Source organism: Channa argus, chromosome 15 (assembly GCF_033026475.1).
Source record: "Channa argus isolate prfri chromosome 15, Channa argus male v1.0, whole genome shotgun sequence".
Taxonomy (NCBI): domain Eukaryota; kingdom Metazoa; phylum Chordata; class Actinopteri; order Anabantiformes; family Channidae; genus Channa; species Channa argus.
This window is the reverse complement of record NC_090211.1, coordinates 14,349,342-14,366,226: the sequence shown is the minus strand read 5'-3', so window position 1 is coordinate 14,366,226 and position 16,885 is coordinate 14,349,342. Positions and strand designations below refer to the sequence as shown.

Here is a 16,885-nt window from a genome sequence, read left to right as displayed (position 1 = left end):
ATCTGCATCATGTGAAAGGCATCCTTAATCAGCATGGATACCAGTCTATACTTAAAAGGCACACCATTCCCTCTAAGCAATTACTGACTGGGAATAATTTACTTTGCAACATGATCGTAAGCATTCTTCTCTTGTGTAAGAATTATATAGAGATGAAAGTAGCTCCCGGAACACTTTCACTGATGGCTCAATCACCAGGTCTGAATCCCATCAAGCCTGTGTGGGAAAGGTTTCACCAAAGACTTCAAGAACACTGGCCAACCAGAATTTCCTAAGAGTTTGCTGTACCTTTAGGGAATTGTGCAGATGGCCTGTAATATAAGTTATGTAACCTTTGTTTCTAACCAGTGAGTAACAAAGTACATTTGCATGCAGCAGAGTTTTGTAGAGTTTTTAAAACTTTTCTGAAGTATTATTATTATTACGAGATTAGATGCTCTACTTTTTATACACAGTGACATGTAGATGTTGTACTGCTGCATTTATGAAAAGTCAAAAAAAGTACAATTTTACATAAAACATATGAAGAACATTAAAGAAACAGTCAAACAATCTTAATATTAAATTACTAGTTGATTGATTCATCCACAAGGCAATTAAATAATAGAAATAATTATTCAAATGTATCTCACTGTGACTGATGATGATCTTGAAATTATGCGAGTGGTAACAGGGAGCTGGACTTTGCCATTGTTTTATGGGCCTGAGCTGCTGACACGTTGACGCCCAGTGATCACTTTGTTTGTTCCGGCCTGCTAACAGGTCAGTCTGTGGATCTGACAGAAGAGAGGAGGAAAGTGAAACAAACTGACAGATCTGTTTGGACCTTTTCTGTTCTTTAAAGAAATGACTAGGTACCACAAAGCAGCGGCTGATGGCTACTTGGACCTTTTAAAGGAGGCCACAAGGAAGGACCTGAACACTGCTGATGAAGATGGCATGACACCCACCTTACTGGCTGCTTTTCATGGACATGTGGATGCTCTTCAGCTCATATGCAGCAGAGAGTAAGATATATTCCTTTTAAATGTGCTTTATATGACATAGTCTACACACTCAAAAAACCTGTGGCCATAGTGAGTCATTTCTTTCTAACTATTACTTTAATTTAACTTACAAAATATTTTTATGTCCCTTTACGACCAATAAAGTTATATTTTATGTAAAATGAAAACAATTAACTACAATATAGTAGAGCAATATATATTGTTCATCTGGGTTTTAACAACAAATGCTGGTGTTCACATGTTGTCCACAGTAACACACTGAGCTAAAATTTAATTCTCATTCTCTGCCATGATCCTGGCCAAATGGTTCATCAGCCAAAGCCATCTTGTAAAACAAAAGAGCCCTTTATCTATTCCCACCACCCCCACCTTCATCCGCTTTTCAGAGCAACAAAAGACAGGCTAAAATCTAGCACAACGTTTTCACTGAAATATGTTTCCCTATGAGTCTCAGAAAAGATGTTTAGAAGTTATTCCATAGGGTTAATCACATTCCAGACCAGAACTGAAAGCCAAAGCTTTGGTCATAAACATCATGAGGTGGGATTTATGACTATACTTGTTCCTGTATTACAGTAATTGAAACTTTTATGGCTATGACAACGATGAAAAGCACTAGAGGACTTTTAGCCCTAATAGCTTACCTATTATCTTCAGCTGGTCAGAAGTGACAGAAGTATAGTCAGTAATCAAAGAGCAAAACCTAAAGTTCTAAAATGTTCTTAAGTTACAAACGTTCAAGTACTCTGCTAATACCTGATTCTATAGGCATCAAGTCAACTGATGCAGAAATCTAAGTTTAATTCATAGACAGGTTTATTTATTTATTTAATTCAATCTGTTTTGTTGCATTTGAGTGTATTTATTTGTTCTAGCTTGCATTAAGCTAGTTTTGAATGTATATCAGATTGTTTAATTTTATGTGTGGCAGGATTATGAGGCCATGCTAAAAACAAACACAAATTTTATCATGCTGTCCCTCAGACTGGTATGGTTTTATATTCTGAATACATCAAACTAACAAAACATACCCATAAATTAATATATGAAATCTCTTTATCCAGCAAAATATTTCTTTATGCCTTAGGACTTTGCATTACAAAACCCTATGAATTGTAATTCATAGGTACATATTTCAAGCAATAATAGAGAGTAGCAAAACAATTGTGACAGATTATTGCAAATAATCGATTGTTGCAAATCATATTTATCTTTTTTGTATTATACAGAGGAGACCCCAACAGGAGTGACATATGGGGAAACACACCACTGCACCATGCTGCAGCCAATGGCCACATGCACATTCTCAGCTTTCTAGTAAACTTTGGGGCAAACCTATTTGCACTGGACAATGAATTCCACACAGCCATGGATGTTGCTGCTTCTCGTGACCGCATGGACTGTGTGCGCTTCCTAGATGCTGCTGCCTCACAGCAGACCATCCAAAATCCAAAGAAGGTTGCCAATCTAAAAAAGGAAGCAATGAAAGAAGCTGAAAAACGTGTGAAACTCTGTGAGAAAGTGAAAAAGAAACACCAGAGCAAGATGGATAAAATGTATCGTGGACCAGGCAATGCTGGCTCTGTATCGGAAGCAAGCATCGCATCCTCTGTCTCAAATGGTGGTACCATATCTGGTGTCAATGAGCAGTTCTCCAAGCTTATTGCTGCTGAGAAAACTGGCTCTCTTACAGCCAGGGTCAAAGGCACACTTCAGAAGAAGCTTGGGAAGAAAGACAAAGGCACAGTGCAGGGATCAGGAAACGTTATTTTTGTCAAAACAGAAAATGAGGCATCTGAGACGCCAGGGTTCCTGGATGTTTTTAATGAGCAGGACGAGGATCTGCTAGATGGAGAAGCAATTGCAGGCTTTGAAGATGATGATAGCGATGAACCAGGCCAGGGCAAACAGTCCATCTTCATACGGCCTGGTCTTGGAGGTCTTACTTTCATGAGGAAGATGGGTCTTGAGTCAGATTATGCTCCCAGTGGGAACAATGAGAGTCTCAGCTACCTTGTTCAGAACGAGCTGTTGGAGGCAGAGGAAGATGCTGTTGGCTTTGAGGGAACTGACGACTCTGACCTGCCCTGGGAACAGGAAGATTTGGGCCTGGATGATGATGAAGATGAGGAAACCTCTCCCTTGGATGCATTCCTCTCTGCTATCTCTTTGCCAGAATTCACCCTTGCTTTCAACAGAGAGCACCTGGATCTGGAGGCGCTCATGCTTTGCTCTGATGAAGACCTAAAGGGTATTCGCATCCAGCTGGGACCCAGGAAGAAGATCCTGGAAGCTGTTGCCAGAAGAAAGACTGCACTGGAGACTCCTGGCATCATAAAGGACAGTTGTTTGTGATTCAATAAAAGATAAACAACTGATTTATAACGGTTTTTAAACTTAAAGTTTGTCTTTTTTAAAAGGGGACAACAGTCAGATTTTCTGTCCAAAACAAAAATCATGTAGAAAACCCAAGATAAACTCACATAATTATAAATCCATAATATCAGCATGGACATAAACAAGAGAAGTTTTGTTGCAGAAGTGCTGTTGAATGTTTTATTTTATGTTGACATCATTAAACATGCAAAATAATGTTCCAATTTCTGCATGTGTTTATTTTCTTGTATTGTGGAGGCATAGATTTATTTACTTGGTTACATTGTGTCAACCTCCAAGTCATTACAGTTTAGGATTAGATTAGGGTTAAGGTTAGGCTAACAGAAAGTGCTGGGCTTATAATTGTAGTCAAACTGTTGCTTAAAATTAATAATATACAACTTATCTGCAAAATTTTACTTAATGTATGAATACAAAAAGCTTTAAAAAATTAAAAAGCAGTGAAAGGTCCCTCTGAGTCTTACACTACTACATGACACTATCACTGTACCATATCATTAGATCATCCAGCAATGTATTTAGTTGATTTCTTAAAATATCTTGTTTTGGCTGTTAATCAAGTCACATGATCCTGTTCATTACATGACGTTTTTAGGTATTTTTGCACAAATCCTTTTACGAAAACAGTTACTGGTTACTTTTCTGATGAGTGATTCATCAGATTATAATCACATGAGCGCAAATTCATACTGTCTCCATCCTTTAATCAAAATGTGCGAAACCGGAAACACTCGGGAGCGAATCATCTTGACTAGCGCTGCGGAGGAGGGAGGAGCCTCCGGTCAGAGGAGTTAACCGTCTTCTGTGTATTTATGTGGGAGAGTGTGTTTGCACTGTGGGGCAGTCACGACTATGTTTAACAGGTAACATTTGTCGCTGTCACGCGTGCTCAGCGCTTATTTTCACTCTGGTCGTCAGACCAATCTTCCCGAAACGACAGAGTAGTGAGGCTCGATAGAAACCAGCTCGTTTTTCGTCTGTGCTAAGCCTCATTAGGGAGCTACCGTCCATAAACAATCCCAGACTGTCTCTGCGCCTCGTTTCTTTTTCGTTTTCGTTTCACTACCTCTCAACAGTTTAAGTATCAGATTAGAGCTCATGTGAGCGATTTTGCTGAGAAGCACGTAAGCAGCGAGTCTTCAAATCTGTAGTAACTTAACTGTAGTAATTGGTGTGAGATTCAGGGTCCAGTGTGTCCTCACTGGCTCTGGTTTTGTCTCCTATTCTTGCCTAGCAATGTGAGACATGGCTGAAATTATTGCAGTCAACGCCGGTTTGCCCCCGCTGTCCACTATGAACGTCACCTTCCCGGTCCAGGAGGACGCCAGTGTCGCCGCTGCTCCTCCTCTCTCCGCCCTGACCAGCGAGGACTACCTGTTTGTGGAGACCAGGCACCCCAGCACTGTCCTGCAGGGCCTCAACAGTCTGAGGCTCAACAACGCCTTCTGCGATGTGACTCTGTGCTGTGGAGGACAGGAGTTCCCCTGCCATCGCATTGTGCTGGCATCTTTTAGCTCTTACTTCCAGGTAAACACAGCTTTCCTCCGACACGTGCATTCCTATCAAAACATAACTATGAAGTGTATATTTCCTTCTCCACAGGCCATGTTTTCCACTGATCTGATAGAGTCTAAACAGGAGCGAGTTGCCATTAATGGTGTTGAACCTCAGATGATTGGCATGCTGGTGAGCTACGCCTACACATCAGAGGTCTACATTTCTAAAGCAAATGTTCAGGTAAAGCATCTGCTCTCAGCTTTTCTCTGCCTAAACAACTCATGTGCTAAAAAGCTAATTTAATTCGATCTAGGCATTGCTGGCAGCAGCCAATCTGCTTGACGTGATGGCTGTTAGAGAAGCTTGTTGTCATTTCATGGAGCGTCAGATGGATGAGATGAACTGCGTTGGGATTCACTGCTTCGCAGAGGCCCATTCCTGTAAGGTGCTGGAGAAACGCAGCATGGAATACATTCTTGAGCACTTCAGCAGTGTTTATCAGCAGGTGAGTGGCTGATGAAGCCAGGCTTTATTTTTCAGTCTCACCCCTGGACAATGATGAGTTTGCTGCAGTGTCCAAAGAGAGTGGGTGAAATCTTCAATCATATGTTTTATATAGTGGTAGCAGTAGTAACAGGGGTCTACGTGTTTGAATCCCACCCCACCATGAGTTGCCCCACCCAGCCACATAGGGCCACCTTAGGTGCTGGTTCCGTGCCCGGATAAATTAGTGTGGTTGCTTCTACCGGGCTTGGGACCGGCACTGCATGGCTGGGGATGTGGATGGTGATGTAATTTTCCTAAAAAAACATCTCTGAGAGAAAACATCTCTCATCTTCTTTAAATTGAAGTGTCTTTTTGTTTTTGTTGTATTATTGTTTTGATAAGAATATCTAGAGGATTCCAAATTAAGTTGGCAAGATGAGAGAAGTAGCATCAGTTGCTAGGTAACAGAAATAAAAGTTCATAACTTATGTTGGATTAAGTATTTCGGATTTTGTTAAACCTGAGTAATTATCAAATATAAAGATACGATGGTAAGTTAGTTAGGATTTGCTGTAATGCCAAATCTTATACTCCACCTATCTTAAGATTTAAGATGAGTTTCCACTGTCAAATTAATAAATGGCTCATGCATTAGGAAATTAGTATTTTGTGACCAAACGTTTTCCTGCAGGGAGACCTACTGAGCCACTTTTGCAAAAGTAACTGTATTTGCCTTACAATGTACAGAATATCATCATTAGGGCTAAAACCATGTATTATTTGCCATTTGTATACAAAAATATTGGTAAAAATTGCCTCAATGTGAGAATTCAAGATGAGGTGTTCAGAGGGGAAGCAGCAGTAGTAAAGTGGCCGCCCATCGGGTCGGAGGTTCAAAACTAGTGTATAAAAACTACTCATCACCATGAAATTACAACAAAGCAGCATAATTAAACCTGCCAGTGCTATGAGTTTCATGTGGGAAGAGCTTAACAAAGACAATCCACCTGCCTGTCAGTAGTAGTTTCTTTATTTTAAGAATTCTGCTGTAATACTTCCCATTTCTCCCCAACAGGAGGAATTCCTGTCACTGTGTGTGGACAAACTGACTGAAATTATTGCCAGTGATGATCTCAATGTGCCTAAAGAGGAGATGGTGTTTGAGGCTGCCATGTTGTGGTTGACTAAATGCCCCTCTCGCAAACAGAGCTTTGAAAAGGTCAGATTCACTTGCATTTACTTTTTTATTTATCGTGTTCATTTGTCACAAGAAAATATACATTGTTCTCTGCTTTATCTAAATGTACTGTAAATCCTCACTAATTCTCCCTGCTTTAACAACTTTAACTCTCTGGTACTCTTCTATAATCCCATGAAACTTCTGGTCAGGATCATAAATTTTCCCACAAGACTAACGGCATATTTCTCCAAAAGGAATTGAAAGTCACACTTGAACACTTGGTCCTGTGTTTGGTAGGATGGTTAGATGATATATTAATGTATCCCAAATTTTTGTTGTACTTGAGGTACAGTGGTTGTTATTAAGATCAACTGTCTATGTTAAACAGATTTCCTTTACTGTGTTCATAAAAGGTCCTCGAGCACATCCGTCTGCCTCTCATCAGCCCCTACTACCTCCATGATGTGATTGAGTCCTTGGATGTAGTAAAGGAGAACCAGATCTGCCAGAGGCTCATCTCTGAGGCCAAGGACTACCTGCTGCTAAAGGACCGCCGTAGTGAGCTCTACTGCCCAAGGGCACGGCCACGCAGGTCCACAGGTGAACACATTCACAATAACAGAGAACCATTTAGTTACTGGACATTTTTACCGAATCTTTTAATTTGGTGGTGTGGGTGTGTGTGCGTGTGTATGCGTGCATTTCTCTTGTTATGCTTAAAATTTTTCAAATGTTTGTATCCTGGTGTCAGTTAATTTGTCACTTGCTATATTGTGATTATTTTATGTAAAGAGAGACAATCTGTTTAACATCAGTCTAACAAATGTTTGCTGGTTTGAATTGGTCTATGATGCTAAACCACATATTACTTGGTTATGGACAAGACATCTTAATATGTCAGTTTGGGATTTGAGAAACTGATTCTGAAACTTTTTAAAATGATAAAATTATTAACAGACTATTAAATGATGAAAATAACCATTGGCTGCAGCCTTAGACATCACTATATTGTCTCTTACAGTGTTATTTGTTATGTATTAACATCCGTCCAAAGACATGCGTGACTGGCCTCACTCCTTTCTGTTTTTCATCTTGTTCCTGTGGCGACAGGGACAGCTGAAGTGATAGTGACAGTTGGCGGAGAGGATGACAAGGTGGTGCTACGCAGCGTCGAGAGCTTCGATCCTTTGACGAGTCAGTGGAAGAACCTGGCCTGTCTGCCCTTCGCTGTAAGCAAACATGGCCTGGTCGTGTCAGGTACGGAATGATTTAAACTCAAAAGTGACCTTATATTGAGTTCCCTATGAAATGAGAAACTCTACCTAGCTGCACATGTTAAATTACTTGTATCTTTCCATCCTATCCCACTACTCCTCCTCCTCTCTGTTTCTGTGCAGACTCAACTCTGTATTTGGCAGGAGGAGAGTTTCCTGACGGTTCAGCCAGTAGGGAGATGTGGCGCTATGACCCCTGCTTCGACTCCTGGATGGAGATGGCTCCCATGAATGTGGCTCGATCCGAGTTAGGTAAGGACGCAATATGACGTTTAATAAAGTACGGTATACTATGTTGTACATTTGGTCAGTTTTGTTACAACAGAAACAGCAGCAGCAGCAGCTTCTACAAATCCTGATCAATAGGGCTCATCACATACATCCATCCATTATCTTAACCACTTATCCTGTTCAGGGTCTTGGGGGGGCTCGAGCCTATGCCAGCTGTCATTGGGCAAAAGGCAAAGTGCATCCTGGACAGGTGGCCAGTCTATCTCAGGGAAAACAAAGAGGGACATATACATATGGACAACTATTTACACTTACACCTATGAGCAATTTAGAGTCACCAATTGCACTAATCTCAAAGTTGAAGACAAATTAGAAGCTCTATATTTAAATTTAGTGTATGTATCTCATGTTGATGTAAAATATTCTCGCTCCGCCCTCTCCTCTCAGGCCTGGTGATGCTGGATGGTTTCGTCTATGCAGTGGGAGGGTGGGAAGGACGCTCTCGTCTGGACTCTGTCGAGTGCTACAACCCCCACACCAACTCCTGGCAGTTCACTGAGTCTGTGAAGATGGCTGTCACAAGTCCTGCTGTGGTGGCCTTGGATGGGCTGCTTTATGTTACTGGTAGACAGGCTGTTTTTGAGGATTGGCTTTTTATTTCAAATATATTGTTTTACAAAAGATTTTTACGTTTTTTTTCTGTCTGTGTGTGTTCCGGTAGGTGGGGCGGTTCTAGAGGATGGAGATGGCACAGATCTCGCTCAGGTCTACAACCCTAAAACCTGTGTATGGACAGAAGTTGCCCCGATGCAGATTGCTCGCTCTGGTTCTGCTGCTTGCACCCTCAAAGGAAAGATCTATGTTATAGGTAAAACAACTTTTAGCTTTCAGCACTTTTCTTCACACCCCTTTAAAATCAACCAAAGCAGACAGTTATTTCTCTTGTGAAATTGTGTTATTTCCTCTAGGTGGATGGCACGCTTCCACAGAGAACACAGATAAGGTGGAGTGTTACAATCCCAAGACCAACCAGTGGACCATGTGTGCTCCCATGAAAGAAAGGCGCTACCGACCTGGTGCTGCAGTGGTGGATGGAAAGATCTACGTTCTGGGAGGAGAAGAAGGATGGGACAGGTGAGGGGTCATTCACCAAAGTTGTATTATTATTTTTTACTAATATTAGAACAATTCCTGCAATTTGGAAAGAAGGAACTAGGGTCTGGCTTCAGTTTCTCTGCTTGAGTTCCTGCCAGAGTTAGAAAGTAGCTAAGTGCATTTACTCAAGTACTGTAAGAAAATATAATTTTGAGGTACTTCATTGCATTTTGTTACTTTCACTTTTAGTTCACTTGGCAAGAAATATACAAATGCAGATTGTTTATACAAATGTACTTGCACTTTTGTATACCTCTGCTATCTAAGTTCTTGCAATAGAATAGCATATAAAACATATAGGACTATTTTACCCCCTCTTCACGGTGTCCTCATGCTAGGTAAAATGCAGTGAGAAATGTACGTAGGTCTTTACTATTTAGTTCCTGTGGGTCTTGACAACCTGGAACATTTTTACTGAGATTAGGAACAGGAGGACAAAATCTTATTTGCTGCTTTTTGTAGAACCGCATTACTACTTGAGACTACTGTTGAATTTACAACTTAATAATTGTGGACCACCCTTTATGTGCAGATATCATGACACTATTGAGAGGTACTGTGATGACACAGACACCTGGGAAATTGTCGGGGAGATGCCCACTAGTCGTAGCTGGCTCAGTTGTGTCTCTCTACAGCTGAGGAAGGACATCCACATTAGCAGCTGTCCTGGGACGCCAAATGAGAACTGAGGCAGGACATTGTGGAAGAATCTTGCTTGGTTATCATTTGCACCCACACTGGGGATGGTGCACTATAAAGCTCACACCTGTGGAGATCAGTGTGCTGCGAAGTGGGCCTGGATTTAAGCAGAGTGGTGTTTGAGCTGTTGAGGTGTTACTGGTGGCAGAAGTTTTTTTTTTTTCTCTTTTTTTCTCCAATGACTGCTTGTAGAATGAGTATTTCTCACTTTGCTCCTTTGGCGTGCCAAGAAAGGAAATATCATCAGCCTACAAGTCAAGGATGACGACTCAGTCAGCAGTCTGAGGTCACTCTGTAGGATGTGAGTATGTTGAGGGTGCTGTTCTAATGTAAGCACCTCAAATCTGTGAAAGTTTTCCCAGCCAACATAGTGTATTTTTGTATGATGATTATGTGATGTATTTATTGGGATGTGTCCAGCTGTGAGGATGACCTTATAAAAACAAAACAGTTGTGGTAAATATTTCACTCTCTAAAAATATGCTTTATCAGCCAAAGACCTGAAACATATTTTTGACGGTTTCCTGTGAAAATATGTTTATATGTGAGCAGTGTTTTTGTAAGTTCTCAATGATTGTCTTTAATATCTGTAATATGTTGAGTATATTTTTGTAATGTAGTGTGCATTATGCATTCTAGTGAATTCAAGTCTAGTTGGGTTCTAATAAAGATGTTTATTTCATTGTGTGTTTGTGTGTGTGTGTGATTTCACTTATAATCAACAAATGAAGAAAGAGTGCAGTTTTTTTTGTAGACTACCTATTTAGTTTGCATGTTCAACTCCCATTTCACAACTTTAATACAATTGTTTTTCATTTGTTCAACCTTTAAAGTGTAGTTGCAGAATACATTTAATTAAAAAGATACAAGTGGGCATGAATTAGGTCAGTCTCTGCTAAGCAAATAAGATAAAAGCATAAATGGTTAGGATTTAAAAAAAATAATAGGTCAAAATGATTGTAGCTACTATTCTCAGTCTAAATTCCTGTACATTTAGAAGAACCTATTATCATGAGATAGGGTTGTACAAGATAGGTCTCTAAAAATATTTGTTATAGTTCTCAACCTTGGTCCTCGAGTACCCCTGCCCTTCTTGTTGAACAACTAACCCAGCACTAGACGGCTTAGTACCTGGATCAGGTGTGTTCAGTCATTGAGAAGCAGGAAGATACCAAATCACTTTGTCTTTCCCACTTCTCATTCATTTAAGATGGTGTCGGGTGTCACAACACACCTGATTGGGGCAATTAGCGATGGGTACTGTTGGGTTAATTGGAAAACAAGCAGAGCACGGATCCTTGAGGAGTAGAAATGGGAACAACAGTTTTAGTAAATCCAGTACGTTGCTGTAGTTCAACGTTTTTATCTTGACATCCTAATCATCTTTGAACGGCAGCTCGGCGCAGTGGATTGTGGGTAGGACTCCAGCCTGACACCATATTGGGTTTCGCTCTTTCTGCACCGGGTGAAGGAGAGAGTCTGGAGTCATGAGAGGAGTTCTGTCTCTGAATAATCTCCCCGTGAGTCCTGTCGTTTCTCGGTTTGCTCTGAGCTGTGTAACCGACAGGACTGCGGTGCTCAAACTGAATTAAAAGTCAAACCGCAGCTGCTGTCATCCCGCTGGCTAGTCAGCTTTCTAAGAGGCTAACAACAGCTGGTTGATCTAATTTACCATTTTGTCAGTGTGTAAGATTAGTTAACGTTAGAAACCCGTTATTCCTGGGTCATTCACGCGTAGTAAAACAGCCCGGTTCAATCGACTCTAGCCGCTTGTCTTAGCTTCTGTTTCTCTTTGCTCAGCGGGAACAAATTTGAAGGTCATTTCTGAAGTGTCTTAAAGGAAAAACACATCAGAGGACAACATCAAGACCGTAATGACATCAGTCTGACATTAAAAATTATTTTTTTAAATATATGATCCATTTGAATAGGTTCAGAGAATTTTGCACAACCTAAAATAGCAAACTTCCCGGACAGTTGTTTTTCAGTTGCACGTGTATAAGTTGTGAATTTCTGTTGGAATATCATTGCTTTCAAAAGCTAATTTCCTTGTTTTAGTCTAAATAATACATGGTGGCTAGTCAAAGTAAAATATCTCAACAATTTATACTGTACATAGAAGAAACATGTAAACAATGTTATTCATTTATGTACCTTGTCAGATTTATCTTGTGATCCTCTGGGAGTGGTATTCAGTGGTATTCACGTATGGTGCACTTGAGGGTGAAAGTAAAACCTTCACAGTTCCCTAATGCTTAGACTGCCTGAGGTTAAGTCAAGGATAGGTGATGGATGAAGCATGTCCTTGTTCCCGATGCTCTTAGACGAAGCGCTGCAAATAAATTCAGTTTTTAATTTGCTGTCACCAGAAGCGCTGCTATGCTGCTGCGAGGTGGAGTGTAGCTCTGACCGAACCCCTCACAGGCCAGAAACCCTCCACAGCTGCCCCTTTCCCTCCTCAAAATATCCAGGTATGTGCAGCTCTCATCCACAAATGAACAGCTGTTCCGGTTTATATGTAAAGTTTTCCAATAACATCTTGCATCTTACTTTGCTTCATCAGGTGTCCAAGCTCCCAAATGGCTTGGTGATAGCATCAGTGGAGAACTACTCCCCCTTGTCCAGTGTGGGTGTGTTTGCGAAAGCTGGGAGTCGCTATGAAACTTTGGAAAACCAGGGTGTCTCCCATGTTCTACGACTGGCTGCAAACCTGGTATTTTGTGAATGTGAAACAACTTTAGCGAAACTGTTAAATAAATTATGTTCACCGGATTCCATTAACTGTATGGGTACAGTGAGATAGTGTTGCAAAGATGGCATGACAAACTAGAAAACCTGTAAGTCGTTGCAGTTCATTTTGTCAAGAACACAGTTTCAGATAACTGAACTTTATAAAGCAGAATCTTCCCCCTCCGGTTACCAATATACATTTGTCTCACCTTCCATGTACAAATTTTTACATTTTTTTAAATTCAGACCTTTTTCTCTGTTTGTAGACGACTAAGGGTGCATCAGCCTTCAAGATCTGTCGTGGCATTGAAGCACTGGGGGGTAGCCTGAGGTCAGTAAGGATACTCTGAACATACACACTGACAGTTCCTGCTTCATGCTATACCTAAACAGCAGGATAACAAGGTAAACATAGCCCACCACACTAAACCAGCTGCCTTTTTGTTTACCTGCAGTGTGACATCATCAAGAGAGACACTGGCCTACACTGCAAACTGTTTGAGAGATGACCTGTAAGTGCATCTATGGTTATGTCAGGGTTGTGGTGTTATTTTGCTTACTGCTGTTTTGCATACACATCTTATTAAAAAAAAAATCCCTCAAGGCTGTGTTGATACCTCAGTATGTTTTAACTGCTGTTGTGTCTAGAGATTCACTATTGGAGTTTTTGGTCAATGTGACCACCACTCAGGAGTTTCGGCCATGGGAGGTAGAAGAACTGACATCCAGGGTAAAGGTTGACAAGGCGCTGGCTCTGCAGTGTCCTCAGATAGGTCGGTATCAGGAAGAGCAACTATTTAGCTCCTATCTCCAGTGTCTTGTCTCGTTTTTTTGTATTAAAGCAAACACAGGGTGTCTACAGGGTCTTAAAGTATTGAAAATGTAATGGGCTATTTATTAAAGAAGACCTTAAAGCATCAAATTATAAAGACTTGGGACAATTGAGTTGAAGGAGTTTGAATTACATGTGCATTTTCATTTTACGTTACTGTTTCTTTTGAACTCAAGTTGTGTTTACTTGTAAAAATAATATTTTCAATTTGTGATTAAGTTTAGTATTTAATGTTAAAGGGGTTTTGAAAAGACTTACATTTTTACCTGTAGACACCCTAAAACGGCGACAAAACCTTAGTTCCCACTGTCTCTCCATGTGGCTCTTGGTGTGAGCACACAGCTACCTGTCAAATGACTATCCATCCTTTACTGCTGTTTGTGTTCCCAGTTAAAAGCTACAGGTGGCTGAAGGGCAGACTGTTGATTCTTGACAGGATTGGCATCTTACATTAAGTCGACACTTGTTGGAGAATTAACAGACACCTGTGTTTGTTAGTTGAACCTCTTATGTGCCCAGCTGATAACTGAGTCCTCCTCACATTTTCTCCTGCAGGTGTAATTGAGAAGTTGCATGAAGCAGCATACAAAACTGCCTTGTCCAACTCTCTCTACTGCCCTGACTACATGGTCGGTCGTATTTCTCCTAAACAGGTAGTAATCTTACATTTGTTCTCTTTTTATAAATAGGAAACAACACTGTTAATTGTTTGGTCTTATAGAAAAGTCATTAACACTTCTGAATCATTCTCTACCTTCTTGATTAAAGCACAATTGTTTAAGTAGGCAATAAGATAAACATATCAAGATTAAAACTTGTTAAATTCTGCATAGCTCTTACACACCTTATTCTTTCTATCCCCTTCTATAGCTGCAGTCGTTTGTTCAGGACAATTTTACGACTGGCAGAATGGCTCTTGTAGGACTTGGTAAGTGTTGACTAGTGGAGGCTATTCTGACTATATCACTTCGTCACAGCTCCTCTCCTTCCTTTTCAGGCTTTATTTTATAATTCTCAGCACTCAGTCTTTTCCAAGTAAATTGTGTCTGCATACTTTGAAGCTAACTATCAAAATATTGTTATCTGAAGGGCAGTGACAAAAAATAGATTGGTTATTGTGTTTCTATACTTCAACGACATCGAGTCCTTGTTTTACGGGAAATTCTATGCTAGATTGGGGGCAATGTTTTAGTTAATGTGTTACCTATGTCTCTACAATTGTATGTTAATGTTATATGATATACATGATTCCAGGTGTACAGCATTCTGTCCTGAGGGAGGTGGGTGAGAGTTTCCTCAGTGTCCGCAGTGGGGCTGGAGCACCTGTTGCTAGATCTGTGTACCGTGGAGGTAAAAGCTTGCGTTTATTAACCATATTACACTCTTAAAAACTATTACTGTATCTTTTAACAGTGTAATGTGTTTAGGTGAACTGCGGGTCCAGAACATCGAAGAGTTGGTACATTCAGTGATTGCCAGCGAGGGTGGTGTGACAGGTAGTGTAGAGGCTAACGCCTTTAGCGTGCTGCAAAGGATTCTGGGGACTGGGCCACATGTAAAGAGGGGTTCGAACATCACCAGTAAACTGAGCCAGGGAATTGCCAAAGCTACCACACAGCCATTTGATGTGAGTTAAAATAAAGAAAATCGAAAAGTTACATTTTTTTTCTTTTTTTTTCTTTTTTTTTTTTGCTCTGGTTTACAGTTTTACTTTAGCTATAAATCCAGAAACTGTTGTTAATGTCAAAGGACCTCTGGTTGTCTTTTAGGCCAGAGCCTTCAATGCCTCATATTCTGACTCTGGGCTGTTTGGCGTCTATACCATTGCACAAGCAGGTTCTGCAAGAGAGGTGACTACTAAATGCATTTCTTCCGAGACAAATATAAAATGTGCAACGATGTCACAATCGGTATTTCACTAAACTCTGGCTGGTTTCAATTTTCTTTGCAGGTGATCAAAGCTGCCATTGCCCAGGTGAACGCTGTGGCACAGGGAAATGTGTCTGAAGCTGACATCACCAGAGCAAAGTGAGTTCACTGGGAAGTATTTATTGTAGACACAAATGTTACAGGACAAGGTCTCACTGAAGAATATATGCTGCATTTGATATCTCTGCAAAGGAACCAGGTGAAAGCAGAGTATCTGATGTTAATAGAAGGGTCAGATGGTCTGATGGAGGAGATTGGTGCTCAGGCTCTAAACACTGCAGCATATCAGCTTCCAGACACTGTTCTCCAGGCAGTAGACACAATCACCCAAGAAGATGTTGTCAAGGTGAGTGTCTTCGCTGTAGAGGCAATTACCATATATTGCACTGAAATTAGAAGGTGATGATGGGAAACTCTCATCAGCTTCTGTCTTCAAGTGCAATATATTGTAACTGCAATCCACATGTAATTTATATGCAAAACTGAAACTCAGGCTGTGCCAAAGGTAACAATATAAACCTGCAGTAATACCACAGATGTTTTGCTGTCTTCTCCTGTTGTGTTCAGACCTCTTAGATGTAATAATTTGTTCAGATTATGTTAAACAAACCCATGTATCCTTAACAAAAAAATATGTATATGCAGAACTGCTGTTTGGCCAATTAGGGGGCATATGACATAAAATTTGCTGTCTCATTGTTTAAAAAAAGACCGTAAACAGTCATAACACTAGTTTTTTACAAATGGTTTGAAATACACAGCACTGCCTGCGACTGACAAATTTAAATTTGCTTTATTAACAATTTGATTATTTTGCATTTACTGTAATTGAAACATAAAAAAAAATAAGAAACAATGACTCCTATTTCAATTTCTTCTGTCAGGTTGGATCAACTAATAGATTGCTTACCTTACAGATTCAGCACTACAGGAAGGGCACACTAGTTTATGAGTGTATTGGGTTTATATTGCTTATTAAGTATCTCCAAAATCTGTGTCTTTTCCTCATAGGCTGCAAAACAATTTGTGGATGGAAAAAAGACCATGGCAGCTAGCGGACACCTTGTTAATACACCATTTTTGGATGAAGTATGAATTGTATTAGAACTGCTGATTTTAACTTGGGCATGCTGAGCCTGGCTGCTTCAGGAGGAAAGGGGACATCAAAGCCTGCAACGATTAATGTCTGCAATGGTGTGTTATGTGTAAGCACCAACAAGGACCTGGACAATCATAATGCAACTTTTCTTTGGGGATATTTGTCCATTTAACTGTACATCTATGTAAATTAAAGCAATTGCAATAATGCCTGGTTGTTGTTTGACCTTGTGTCTTGGAACGAGTCCAGAGTTAATGTAGGTTTTAGTGTTGTAGCAGAAGTGTGGAGGGTAAAAAAGCTGTTGAGCAGGCGAGGATTTAAATCACTTCTACTTATTGTTCCATTCGTTAACCAGCAGGGGGACCCTAA

General features: G+C 40.4%; 3 protein-coding genes across 5 annotated transcripts; all 3 read left to right on the top strand.

The window, feature by feature from the left end:
• The first annotated feature begins 728 nt into the window (after positions 1 to 728).
• Positions 729 to 3,792, top strand: anks4b (ankyrin repeat and sterile alpha motif domain containing 4B). The gene is made up of 2 exons (XM_067475915.1): positions 729 to 1,007; positions 2,237 to 3,792. Exons 1-2 carry the CDS (start codon positions 847 to 849, stop codon positions 3,360 to 3,362), a joined length of 1,287 nt encoding a protein of 428 aa, XP_067332016.1. The 5' UTR covers positions 729 to 846; the 3' UTR covers positions 3,363 to 3,792.
• Positions 3,793 to 4,147: 355 nt separating this feature from the next.
• si:ch211-256e16.3 (kelch-like protein 20) lies at positions 4,148 to 10,608 on the top strand. 3 transcript variants are annotated; one of them, XM_067475911.1, is made up of 12 exons: positions 4,148 to 4,267; positions 4,639 to 4,931; positions 5,007 to 5,141; positions 5,215 to 5,406; positions 6,463 to 6,606; positions 6,981 to 7,167; positions 7,678 to 7,824; positions 7,965 to 8,093; positions 8,520 to 8,696; positions 8,794 to 8,940; positions 9,041 to 9,206; positions 9,760 to 10,608. In XM_067475911.1, exons 2-12 carry the CDS (start codon positions 4,650 to 4,652, stop codon positions 9,914 to 9,916), a joined length of 1,863 nt encoding a protein of 620 aa, XP_067332012.1. In that variant the 5' UTR covers positions 4,148 to 4,267; positions 4,639 to 4,649; the 3' UTR covers positions 9,917 to 10,608. The 3 variants fall into 3 exon arrangements, with proteins under 3 accessions (XP_067332012.1, XP_067332014.1, XP_067332015.1); XM_067475913.1 differs by having other exon boundaries at positions 4,192 to 4,528; XM_067475914.1 differs by having other exon boundaries at positions 4,192 to 4,931; positions 5,007 to 5,090.
• A 690-nt stretch (positions 10,609 to 11,298) lies between these two features.
• uqcrc2a (ubiquinol-cytochrome c reductase core protein 2a) lies at positions 11,299 to 16,725 on the top strand. Its single transcript, XM_067478084.1, has 14 exons — positions 11,299 to 11,446; positions 12,296 to 12,397; positions 12,490 to 12,639; positions 12,923 to 12,987; positions 13,112 to 13,168; positions 13,305 to 13,429; positions 14,044 to 14,141; positions 14,359 to 14,416; positions 14,743 to 14,838; positions 14,916 to 15,115; positions 15,258 to 15,338; positions 15,440 to 15,516; positions 15,610 to 15,763; positions 16,429 to 16,725. Exons 1-14 carry the CDS (start codon positions 11,414 to 11,416, stop codon positions 16,510 to 16,512), a joined length of 1,380 nt encoding a protein of 459 aa, XP_067334185.1. The 5' UTR covers positions 11,299 to 11,413; the 3' UTR covers positions 16,513 to 16,725.
• Positions 16,726 to 16,885: the final 160 nt, after the last annotated feature.